This window comes from Cervus elaphus, chromosome 28, assembly GCF_910594005.1.
Source record: "Cervus elaphus chromosome 28, mCerEla1.1, whole genome shotgun sequence".
Lineage (NCBI taxonomy): Eukaryota > Metazoa > Chordata > Mammalia > Artiodactyla > Cervidae > Cervus > Cervus elaphus.
This window is the reverse complement of record NC_057842.1, coordinates 23434064-23446554: the sequence shown is the minus strand read 5'-3', so window position 1 is coordinate 23446554 and position 12491 is coordinate 23434064. Positions and strand designations below refer to the sequence as shown.

The 12491-nt window shown below is 39.7% G+C and overlaps 1 protein-coding gene and 1 non-coding gene across 2 annotated transcripts; both read left to right on the top strand.

The window, feature by feature from the left end:
* Positions 1-1431: 1431 nt before the first annotated feature.
* On the top strand, positions 1432-1566 carry LOC122685677. Its single transcript, XR_006338523.1, has one exon. It is a non-coding gene; the product is annotated as a small nucleolar RNA SNORA70 (small nucleolar RNA).
* LOC122685249 (60S ribosomal protein L10-like) lies at positions 1517-1996 on the top strand. The gene has a single exon (XM_043889837.1). The coding sequence runs from the start codon at positions 1517-1519 to the stop codon at positions 1925-1927; it is 411 nt and encodes a 136-aa protein (XP_043745772.1). The 3' UTR covers positions 1928-1996.
* The last annotated feature ends 10495 nt before the right edge of the window (positions 1997-12491 follow it).

The following is a 12491-nucleotide window of genomic DNA, read 5'->3' as shown; positions in this document are numbered from 1 at the left end:
CTGATCTCCTTGATCTCCAAAGGCTGGAGACATAACCCTACAATGAGGCCTCTTTGATGCCATTTGCTTCCATGTGAGCTTCCGCAGATGGTTACTATTTGGTCATGGACCTGTCTGCTCAGGCTTATATAAATTTTCTGATTCTTGAGTCTGTATTCACGACTTTAGTGTAATATACTCCTGTCCTTTTTACCTTTATCCTTTGATTTCTTTCTCCTGAGAGTTGTTTCTGCACCTGTGTCCCAGCATGTCCTCAGGTATTGTATCTCATTCCCATTTGCAAAGGTCTGTCCATCCTCCCAAAATTCACATGTTGGAGTCTTAATGCCTAATATGGCGTTATTAGAAGGTGAGGCCTTTGGGGATGATTAGATCATGAAGGTGGAGCCCTCATAAAATGTTAAGAGTGCTTTTATAAAAGAGGTCTCGCTGTATCCACTACTATAAGTATCTGGTGGCTCAGACTATAAAGAATCTGCCTACAATACAGGAGACAAGGGTTTGATTCCTGGGTCAAGAAGATCTCTTGAAGGGACTGGCTACCCACTGCAATATTTTTGCCTGGAGAATCCCTTGGGCAGAGGAGCCTGGCAGGATACAGTCCATGGGGAATCAAACTGTTGGACACAACTGAGCAACTAACACTTCACTTCATGTATAAAATAGATAACTAAGAAGGACCTACTGTATAGCAAGGGAGCTACACTCAATAGCATGTAATAACCTATAATGGAAAAAACCTTGAAAAGGAATACACACACATGTACATATGTGCGTGTGCGCGCTCAGTTGTGTCCAACTCTTTGCAGCCCCGTGGATTGTAGCCTGCCAGGCTCCTCTGCCCATGGAATTTTCCAGGGAAGAATACTGGAGTGTGGTGCCATTTCCTCCTCCAGGGGATCTTTCTGACCCAGGGATTGAACCCACATCTCTTGCATCTCCTGCATTAGCAGGTGGATTCTTTACCACTAGCTCAACATGGGAAACCCATACACACGTACATAACTGACTCACTCTGCTGTACACATAAAACTAACACAACATTGTAAATCAACTATGTTTCAAAAAAAAATATTTTAAGAGAGAGAGAGCCCACTGAATTCCCTAGCCCCTCCACAATGTAAGGATACAGTGAACAGTCTGCACCCTAGGAAAGGGATTTTATCTAATCATGCAGATATCCTGATCTTGGACTTGCAGCCTCTTGAACTGTGAAAAGTAAATTTCTGCCATTTATAAGCCACTATATCTGTGGTATTTTATTATAGCAGCCTGAATTGATGAAGACATCATTCATTTTCATTTAAGGTGTAGCTTGAACCTTAGGTATACTTAGCTAAAACACTCTAAGGCAATGGTTCTCAGGACTGTGGTCCCAGAAACAGCAGAATTAACATCACCTGGAAACTGGTTAGAAATCCATATTCTTCTTTGCAGCCAATTAAGCCGACTGTGCTCTTTTCCCCATGGGGGCCCAGTGTGCAATGGCTGCAAACAGCAGCCTCCTTGGTAGTGTATGCAACCTGTTGCCTGTACAGGTAGCCCTAAGGGACCTTGGAGACAACTCTTTCTAGTGGGCATTCATGACTGGCCTGCTGTTTCTCAATCTAGACTCCAGACAGGTATGCGCGGTGCCTTTGGAAAGCCCCAGGGCACAGTGGCCAGGGTCCACATTGGCCAGGTCATAATGTCCATCCGCACCAAGCTGCAGAACAAGGAGCATGTGATTGAAGCCCTCCGCTGGGCCAAGTTCAAGTTCCCTGGCCGTCAGAAGATCCACATCTCCAAGAAGTGGGGATTTACCAAGTTCAATGCGGATGAATTTGAGAACATGGTGGCAGAAAAGCGACTCATCCTGGACGGCTGTGGGGTCAAATACATCCCTAATTGTGGTTCCCTGGACAAATGGAGGGCCCTGCACTCATGAGCATCAGCTCTGTTCCCTCCTTAATCACGCTCACCAATAAATGCTATTTCCTGTCAAAAAAAAAAAAAAGAAATCCATATTCTTAAGCTCTACCTCAGATACCCCAAACCTACTGAATCATGGGAATAGGGCCCAGTAATCTGTGTTTTAACAAATCCTCCAACAGATTCTCATGAGTTCTAAAGCTGAAGAACCACAAATGATACTGACAGATATTTATTTTGAAAAAAACACATTTGTCACTATCTTTCAGGTTCAGAAACTATGAGAAACACTTTCATTCAGTTCAGTTCAGTCACTCAGTCATGTCCGACTCTTTGAGACCTCATGAACCACAGCATCCCAGGCCTCTTTGTCCATTACCAACTCCCGGAGTTCACCCAAACCCATGTCCATTGAGTCGGTGATTCCATCCAACCATCTCATCCTCTGTCGTCCCTTCTCCTCCAGCCCTTTATCTTTCCCAGCATTAGGGTCTTTTCAAATGAGTCAGCTCTTCCCATCAGTTGGCCAAAATATTGGAGTTTCAGCTTCAACATTAGTCCTTCCAATGAACACCCAGGGCTGATCTCCTTTAGGATGGACTGGTTGGATCTCCTTGCAGTCCAAGGGACTCTCAAGCGTCTTCTCCAACACCACAGTTCAAAAGCATCAATTCTTCAGCACTCAACTTTCTCTATAGTCCAACTCTCACATCCATACATGACCACTGGGAAAACCATAACCTTGACTAGATGGACCTTTGTTGACAAAGTAATCACTCTGCTTTTTAATATGCTATCTAGGTTGATCATAACTTTCCTTCCAAGGAGTAAGTGTCTTAATTTCATGGCTGCAATCACCATCTGCAGTGATTTTTGGAGCCCAGAAAAATATAGTCAGCCACTGTTTCCACTGTTTTCCCATCTATTTGCCATGAAGTGATGGGACCAGATGCCATGATCTTAGTTTTCTGAATGTTGAGCTTTAAGCCAACTTTTTCACTCTCCTCTTTCACTTTCATCAAGAGGCTCATTAGTTCTTCTTCATGTTCTGCCATAAAGGTGGTGTCATCTGCATATCTGAGGTTATTGATATTTCTCCTGGAAATCTTGATTCCAGCTTGTGCTTCACCCAGCCTGGCATTTCCCATGATGTACTCTGCATATAAGTTAAATAAGCAGGGTGACAATATACAGCCTTGACATACTACTTTCCTATTTGGAACCAGTCTATTGTTCCATGTCCAGTTCTAACTGTTGCTTCCTGACCTGCATACAGGTTTCTTAAGAGACAGGTCAGTTGGTCTGGTATGCCCATCTCTTTAAGAATTTTCCACAGTTTATAGTTATCCACACAGTCAAAGGCTTTGGCATAGTCAATAAAGCAGAAGCAGATGTTTTTCTGGAACTCTCTTGCTTCTTTGATGATCCAGAAGATGTTGGCAATTTGATCTCTGGTTCCTCTGCCTTTTCTAAAAACCAGCTTGAACATCTGGAAGTTCACGGTTCACATATTGCTGAAGCGTGGTGTGGAGAATTTTGAGCATTACTTTACTAACGTGTGAGATGAGTGCAATTGTGTGGTAGTTTGAGCATTCTTTGGCATTGCCTTTCTTTGGGATTGGGATGAAAACTGACCTTTTCCAGTCCTGTGGCTACTGCTGAGTTTTCCAAATTTGTTGGCATATTGAATGCAGCACTCTCACAGCATCATCTTCCAGGATTTGAAATAGATCAACTGGAATTCCATCACCTCCACTAGCTTTGTTCTTAGTAATGCTATGAAGGCCCACTTGACTTCACATTCCAGGATGCCTGGCTCTAGGTGAGTGATCATACCATCATGATTATCTGGGTCGTGAAGATCTTTTTTGTACAGTTCTTCTGTGTATTCTTGCCACCTCTTCTTTATTTTTATTTTTTTTTTAATTTTTTTTATTAGTTGGAGGCTAATTACTTCACAACATTTCAGTGGGTTTTGTCATACATTGATATGAATCAGCCACCTCTTCTTAGTATCTTCTGCTTCTGTTAGGTCCCTACCATTTCTGTCCTTTATTGAGCCCATCTTTGCATGAAATGTTCCCTTGGTATCTCTAATTATCTTGAAGAGATCTCTAATCATTCCCATTCTATTGTTTTCCTCTATTTCTTTGCATTGATCACTGAGGAAGGATCTCTTATCTCTCCTTGCTATTCTTTGGAACTCTGCATTCAAATGGGACTATCTTTCCTTTTCTCCTTTGCTTTTCGCTTCCCTTCTTTTCACTTTTTTAAAAATCTCCTTTGCTTTTGGCATCACTTCTTTTCACACTTTTATTAAATCACTGCAAAAGATTTATAATAGACTGAGTTACTGGGTTTAGTTTGGACTTGAAAGGAAAGCCTGAGATGAGAACGAAAATGCAGATAGTTTTTCTAGGAAGTAAGACCAGGAAGTAGGAATTGAGAAGAACTGAGGTCACTGTCATTAGCAGCAGAAATTCAGCTTTGCCAGGTCCTTTCAATAGAGGGAGGAAAAAAAGCACCATAAACAAAACAACCTACAGATTTGGAGAAAATATTTGAAAATGATGCATCTGGCAAGAGCTTAATTTCCAAAATGTACAAATACCTCATACAAATCAACACAATCAAAAAAATAAACAACACAAGCAAAAAATGAGCAGAAGACTTAAGCAGATATATCTCCTAAGAAGACATAAAGATGGCCAATAGGCACATGAAAAGATGTTCAACATTGCTAATTCAACAGTGTCTAATACAGTGTGTTAGTAGCTCAGTTGAGTCCAACTCTTTTGAAACCCCGTGGACTGTAACCTACCAGGCTCCTATGTCTATGGAATTCCCCAGGCAAGAATACTGGAGTGGGTTGCCATGTCCTTCTCCAGAGGATCTGCCTGACCCAGGAATTGAACCCAAGTCTCCTGCATTGTAGGCAGATGTTTTTCCCATCTGAGCCACCAAGGAAGCTAATTCTTAGAGAAATGCAAATCAAAACTACAATGATATATCACTTCAAACCAATCAGAATGGCCATCATTAAGAAGTCTATAAACAACAAATGCTAGAGAAAAGACAAACTTCCTGTACTGTTGGAAGGAATGTAAACTGGTTCAGCCACTCTGGAAAACAGGATAGAAGTTCCTCAAAAAAATTTAAAACAGAATTGCCATTTGATCCAGCAATCCTAGATATTAATATATCTGGACAAAACTATAATTCACAAAGATACATATACCCCTATGTTCATAACAGCACTACTCACAATAGCCAAGACATGGAAGCAAACTAAATGCCCATCAAGAGGTGGAATATAAAATGTGACAAAAATGTGCTTATCTATGAAACAGAAAACAGACACACTGACATACAGAACAGATGTGTGGTTGCCAAGAGGGTGTCAGGTTAGGGGAGGGATGGATTGGGAGTTTGGGATTAACAGATACAAACTACTCTGTGTACATAGAATTGAATCACTTTGCTGTATACCAGAAACTAACACAACACTGTAAATCAACAATACTTCAATAAAACAATTAAAAAAAAAATACAGTATTTCATCCAAAGTCTAGAATTGTGGAACATTCATCTACAGATTCCTATCCCCCAGTAATTTATAGTTTGCCCAAGGACTACTAATGCCTTGCATTATGACTGTACCTGTATGGACCTGAGGTTGACAGCTTTGATTGGAGGAAGTCCTGAGGCAGAAAGGTGGAATGAAGCTTGGGAAGCCCCTGAGGCAGGACCCTTGCTATACACAGATACGCCCAGCACAACTAGGACTCATTCCATGTGGGCTGAGAGGTTGGAACAAAGTGGGCATCAAATACTTCTGCTATTATTTCTGTCAAAAATTACCCTGAAGTGTTTTTAGGGCTGCAAAAGGGCAGGTTTTAGTAATAGAAAAGATTGATACATTGCTTTTGTTTGTTTTTAACTCATAGTAGTTTGATTTTTACTTTAGTTATATTTGACATGACTGATGAGAGGTACACCTCACGAACAATTAATATTTCCTACATGAGCCATGTTTTATAATCAACCACAGTTATCTGATACATGTTTCACAAACCTTGACAATCAAACAAACTTAGATGGGATTCAAGGTTTAAGAACCTGGCTTGGACAATGGTGGATAGTCACAAAACATGAGTAATAAGTCTATTGATTAAATTTTTTTTTACTACTTAAAAATTTCAAGTATTTTCCACTATTGTATATAAAATAGATAAACAAGGATCTACTGTAGAGTATAGGGGAGTATATTTAATACCTTATAATAACCTATAATGGAAAAGAATGTGAAAAAGAAAAGATATTCCTCTTTCCTATGATTTAAAAAAAAAAAGAATTCAGTGACAGAGTAATCATGTTCAATCATGTAGTAAGTACATGATTGTTTTTCTGCCTCTTCACCTCCACACTGTACACTAACCATCAGAGCCTGTTTGTTGTCCTGTAGTGTTATTTTCCCCTTCTGCCACAGAGAAAGAACCTCCAATTTTTACCAGGCATTTGACTTATCAGCATGAAGTCTGCTAATTCCAGCTTCCCTTGCAGCTATGTATGGCCATGTGATTAAATCTGGCCAATGAGATGCAAAGGGAAATATCACATGGCAGTTCTTGGCAACCTTTCCTAAAATTCAGCCTGAACATGCCCTTTGCTCCCTGTTTCTTCCTCCCTACCTTCCTGCTGACTGATAAATCTGTAATGCTTAATTAGCAACCATTCAATACTTTAGATGATCTGGGGCAGGGGTCAGCAAACTGCAGCCCTGGAGACAAATTCAATCAGGTGTCTATTTTTACATAGTAACAAGCAAAGAATGAATTTTACATTTTTAGATGTTGAAAAAAACTCAGAGAAGAATAGTGTTTCATAATACATGAAAATCTTTTGAAATTCAAATGCTAGCATCCATTTTAAAAAAAGTATCGGGATACAACCGTATTCATAAGTTTACTTACTATTTATGGCTGCTTTCACACTACAATGGCAGCATTGAGTGGTTACAATAGAGACCTTATGAGCCACAAAGCCTAAATATATTTGTATCTGGCCCTTTTTAGAAAAAGGTTGTTGACTCCTTACTTTTGGCAATGGAGGACATGCCAAGCAGAGTAATAAGACAGAAAATAGGAAGAGCCTGGGTCCTCCAGGACTTCATGGAGTAAAACCACCATGCAATCCTGAATCAGGTACCTCTATACTCTCTTGTGGTAGTGAAACAAACACCTATCTTTTTAAGCCACTGTTCCATAACTTAGTAGACTCAGTAGTGGCCCCAATTCCTCAACCCTTCTTGAATCCCACCTGTTATGCATCTTTATAGCTCCTCCCACAAAAGACAGAGGATTCTTCCCCAACCCTTACCTTTGGTCTTCATCAACATTAACATCAGAGACTTGAAATGTATTTGTGCAGTCGAGCTTGTTCTACTGTGCTTGTTATTGCCACGAGGAGAAACTGGTCTATTAACCTGCAGATTCCTGACTAATTGGGCTTCCTCGTGGCTCAGCCATAAAGAATCCATCTGCCAATGGAGAAGATGTGGGTTCAATCCCTGGGTAAGGAAGAATACCTCAGAGAAGGAAATAGCAACCCACTCTAGTATACTTGCCTGGGAAATCTCCTGGATAGAGGAGCCTGGTGGGCTAGAGTCCATGGAGTTGCAGAGTCAGACACAGCTGAGCAACTAACACTTTCACTTTCTTTTCAAGAGAAATCATCCTTTGCTATCTGATAAGCCAAATTCACCACCAAATGTTGACTCTGAAAGCAGAGAGTCGATCCCCACCTTTTTTAAGAGCAGACTCGGTAGCACCCAGGTATACCTCAAACTAATGGTATCCTGGTAAACATTTAACCACTAACTCACCTCCCCACTCCCCACCATTTATAGCAGTTATAGATGTCCATGGTGTAAATATCACCAGGAATGATTTCAAACTACCAAACTAAGGGTCCCTGATCATGGTTGAACAGAACGTGCACAATGGACTGTCATATTTGGTTGGCATACTGTTGCTTTCAAACCCACTGTTAAGAGACTATTCACATCTAGAAAGAGTCAAAGGAATGAGTGCAGGCAATTTAACTTTGTTTTGGATGCCAGAGGCAGAAATTAGCCTGATTGGACACAAGTTTGCAGATAAAAATGCTTCAAAATCTACACAATGAATATCATTGTATTGCAAAGCAAAAGTGTTAAGATAGGGAACTCCTTGGCAGTCCAGTGGTTGGCACTCTGCGCTTACACTGCAGGGGACCCAGGCTCAATCCCTAGTTAAAAAGCTAATCCTGCAAGTTGCGTGATGTAGCCAAAAAAAAAAAAAAGACGGGAGAAATGTATGGGGCCAGGGATGAGCCAAAGGATAATCTCAGTTCAGTTCAGTTCAGTTGCTCAGTCGTGTCTGACTCTTTGAGACCCCATGAATCGCAGCACACCAGGCCTCCCTGCCCATCACCAACTCCCTGAGTTTACTCAAACTCATGTCCATTGAGTCGGTGATGCCATCCAACCATCTCATCCTCTGTCGTCCCCTTGTCCTCCTGCCTCCAATCCCTCACAGCATCAGGGCTTTTTCCAATGAGTCAACTCTTTGCATGAGGTGACCAAAGTACTGGAGTTTCAGCTTCAGCATCAGTCCTTCCAATGAACACCAAGGGCTGATCTCCTTTAGGATGGACTGGTTGGATCTCCTTGCAGTCCAAGGGACTCTCAAGAGTCTTCTACAACACCATAGTTCAAAAGCATCAATTTTTCGGCACTCAGTTTTCTTTATAGTCCAACTCTCACATCCATACATGGCCACTGGAAAAACCATAGCCTTGACCAGATGGACCTTTGTTGGCAAAGTAATGTCTGGCTGGTCATAACTTTCCTTCCAAGGAGTAAGCGTCTTTTAATTTCATGGCTGCAGTCACCATCTGCAGTAATTTTGGAGCCCAAAAAAATATAATCAGCCACTGTTTCCACTGTCTCCCCATCTATTTCCCATGAAGTGATGGGACCAGATGCCATGATCTTAGTTTTCTGAATGTTAAGCTTTAAGCCAGCTTTCTCACTCTATCCTTTCACTTTCATCAAGAACTAGGCTACTACAAAAAAGGCTTCCAAAGTCATATTTTTTAAGACACATGATGACTGTATACACTCACACAAACACACACACACTAAAAATATATACAGGAATGAATAAGGTGTTTTCAAGTTCTGCTTCTCTGTGACTCAAAAACTGAGTAACTAGACTCTGTGTTTGAAGACTGTGTGTAAAACAATTATTCAGGAATCTTCAAAATTAATTCTGTCCATGTAGTCTTTATCATGAGCCTATGAAACAATATTATCTTCTCTGTAACAAAACAAACTCTTAAGTGACAAAATTCTACTGATGTCTGCATTCCCTGTTATCCTTAATTAACCCAATATAATAAGCCAAATGTCTGCTTTGAATTTCAAGTGTTTTGGTTTTTTTTTTGAAGATTCTATATTCCTTGCGAACAAAGGTGCCCTGCTTGAAAATGTTAATCTCCAAAGCAGTATTAGTTACTAAGCTACCAGCTCTATTTCCATGGTTTTTAAAAAATACCTCAGACAGATTTGGAATGAAGATTTCCAAAATCTGGGACCAATCAAGAAATCACTCCCTAAAAATCTTGTTAGCTCCATTAAGAGTTTCCATCTAAAAAAACGAGTTTTACTTTAGAACAATGCCAAATCCTCTGAATTAATTTTCCATTTTCCCTTTTCACTGTTCCAGGACTTCTTTTCATATATGCCTCTGTTTTTTCCAGCATGGCAGATGTTTAAAAATTTTAATGAGGAAATTCAAGTCCTTAAGTTAATTCAGAAGGACAGGACTATACCAATCTATTTTGGCTAGTAAATTATCAATTTAAATCACTAAGCAACCAGAATCCATATTACTATAAAAAAAAATCATCAAAATACATCAGAGACTGTCTAAACATTTCATAACGTGGGAGGAATTTGCTGTTGCCAGTTTTCAGAATCAATATAAACGCATGGAATTTTGCCAGTGAATACAATTTTGAATGGTCTGCTGTCCAAATCTTATCAAACTCCATGTGAAGGAGAGTGATACTTAATGGCATATGGTTTGAAGCATAGGCATAGGCAGGCACCTACCCCTCTAAATCAAGACCTTCCCCATTGTGTTCTAGAATTCTATGGTTGGGTTTCAAGAACACAGACAGGCCAAGGTGGTGGATTTCAAACTCACTCCCATGTCAATCAAGGGAGCTTGGTTTTATACATTGACATTCTGCTAAAGATTTCACTTGAAAAGAGAGGAGGGATTCTGATACTTTAATGAAATCTAGTGCTATTATAATGTCAGACTTTATACTTAAATCAATCCCAAGCATCATAAATCTGTACCACACTGATTTCAGGATAGTAATAATCTTGATTCTGTTATTAAGGAACACACCAAGAAACAAGGTTATGAAACCTTAATATAATTACTGAGATTAGTTACTGAGGTCTCTGTTCACTGCATATGTCATGGCAGTTTGTCATATGTCATGACATTTGTCATATGTTAACTAGCAACATCTGAAAAAATTGTGTTAGATTTAAGTCATAGCCGAGCTTTCCCTTATAATTGGAGAAAATACTTTTAACTATATATACCTTTTTACTTCTACTTCACAGAAACTTGGAACCAAGTGTGTGTCCTAGAGATAACGAGTTTGTATAAATAACTTTGTATAAATTACTTAATTTTTGTATAAATGACCAGTTTGTATAAATGACTTAAATGTTCTGGTTTCTATTCTGATTGTCATATATTAATTTATATTTTCACCAGACTACATGCTTTATTTTATTTTTTACAATTTTATTAAATGTTATGCTATTTAAATATAGCTTGATAGCATATGATAGAGATCTGAAATATAAGAACTGGATATAATGGCTCTTTCTCTCTCTTGTAAAAGGGCTCTAGAATATCCAGGGACTCAGACTCCCTCTATTTTGTCGCTCCCTCAAACAACGGTGTGGTCCTCATTTGCATGGTTCATGATGGTGCACCCACCATGTCTACATCCCATTCATGCAGCAAGATGAAGGCAGGGCCGGAAGAGTGGCTCAGTCTGTCTCTTCAAAGACAATACCAGGAAGTTGTACACATGACATTGGCCATATCTAGTCACACGAACAATTTTTATAACCATCTTCATCTGTAGGTTTCATTGATATAAAAAGGAAGCAGAGAACAGATACTGGAAAAAGAAAAGAAACATTCATTTTCATAATATTTTAACCTAAATCATTGATTCTTGAACACTAGCAGGCACCAGATTCACCAGGAGCTTGAAACACAAATTCCTGGGCAATTAACACTGGCTTTACAAACTAGGATTTCAAGGCAAGAGGCCTGGTAATCTGCATACTTAACAAATATTTCAGATGATTTTGATCATTTGAGAAACTGAAGAGTAAATTATCTTTCTTGCTTTCAGTAAAATATCTGTGCTGAACTAGGTAATTCAGGTATATTGTTATTCCTTTAAGTCATGTTGGAAGGGAAAAAATAACATGATAAATAATACCCCCACCCCCAGGCTGATCTGCAGCAACCAACACACACTCTTCAAAGGGTCTCTTCCCTTTAGTTTTTTTTTTTATGCATGACTGCCATTTCCTCTTATATTAGGCTTTCTCATTCAGTCCTACTTGAGTCCACCTCTTTACTTCCTAAAAGCAGCCCCACAGTTTCTTCAACATTACCCTTGACAGTATGTGGTATCTTGAGAAATTTAACAAATAATTACATTGCAACATGACAACTTCAATTTTGGAGGCAAGGGTAAATTGCCCAAGATAATGAATAAAGTGGTGGTATCATGAAAGCCTCAAAGTGGAAGTCCATATGAAGCATGGTTATAGGAACTGGAGAGAGGAGGAAAGAACAAAAAGCCCAGGCTATGTGGACAGCAGTCACAGAAGGCCAAAGGGGAACCAAGGCTTTTTGCAGCTCACAAGGCTACACCAAAATCCTGATCAGACACCTACAGGGAAAAATCAATATGCTCCTCTAATATCATTTTCCTGCTATTGTCAGGATGGCTCAGGGACTGACATCTCCCTAAAAAGCCTCTGCCTCAGCTCCCCATGGTGCTGACAAGGTCATCAGCAGAATGGATCATCTTTCTTGTCTGAGTTCTTAAGCCAGACCATTCAGAGAAGTCAAAGGAAAAGTTCCCACTGGCTCTTAGGAGCCTCCCAAATCCTGTGGGTTCTACACAAGCAGATGTCATGGCCAGAGCAAATAGTGCTCCCTCCCAGTGCCCCGTTAGCCAATTCCTGATTTGCTTCAGTAAGTTTGTACTTAATCACATTGATTGTGTTTAAAACTCCACAGTATTCTAAAGTTTACTTACATTTGAAAATTATGTCTCATTTCTAACTTTACAAAGAGATCATGAGAAATCTGAATAGTATTACAGAGATACATTTAATGTCACATTTTTAGGCTCATACACCCCAGAAAGATCAACTTATCCTTCTAACCTCAGACAAGAAACTGTGCAATGCACTCTCA

What these genes read in the sequence shown, in the direction of transcription:
- LOC122685249 (XM_043889837.1), top strand. Translation starts at nt 1,517, where the DNA reads ATGCAACCTGTTGCCTGTACAGGTAGCCCTAAGGGACCTTGGAGACAA.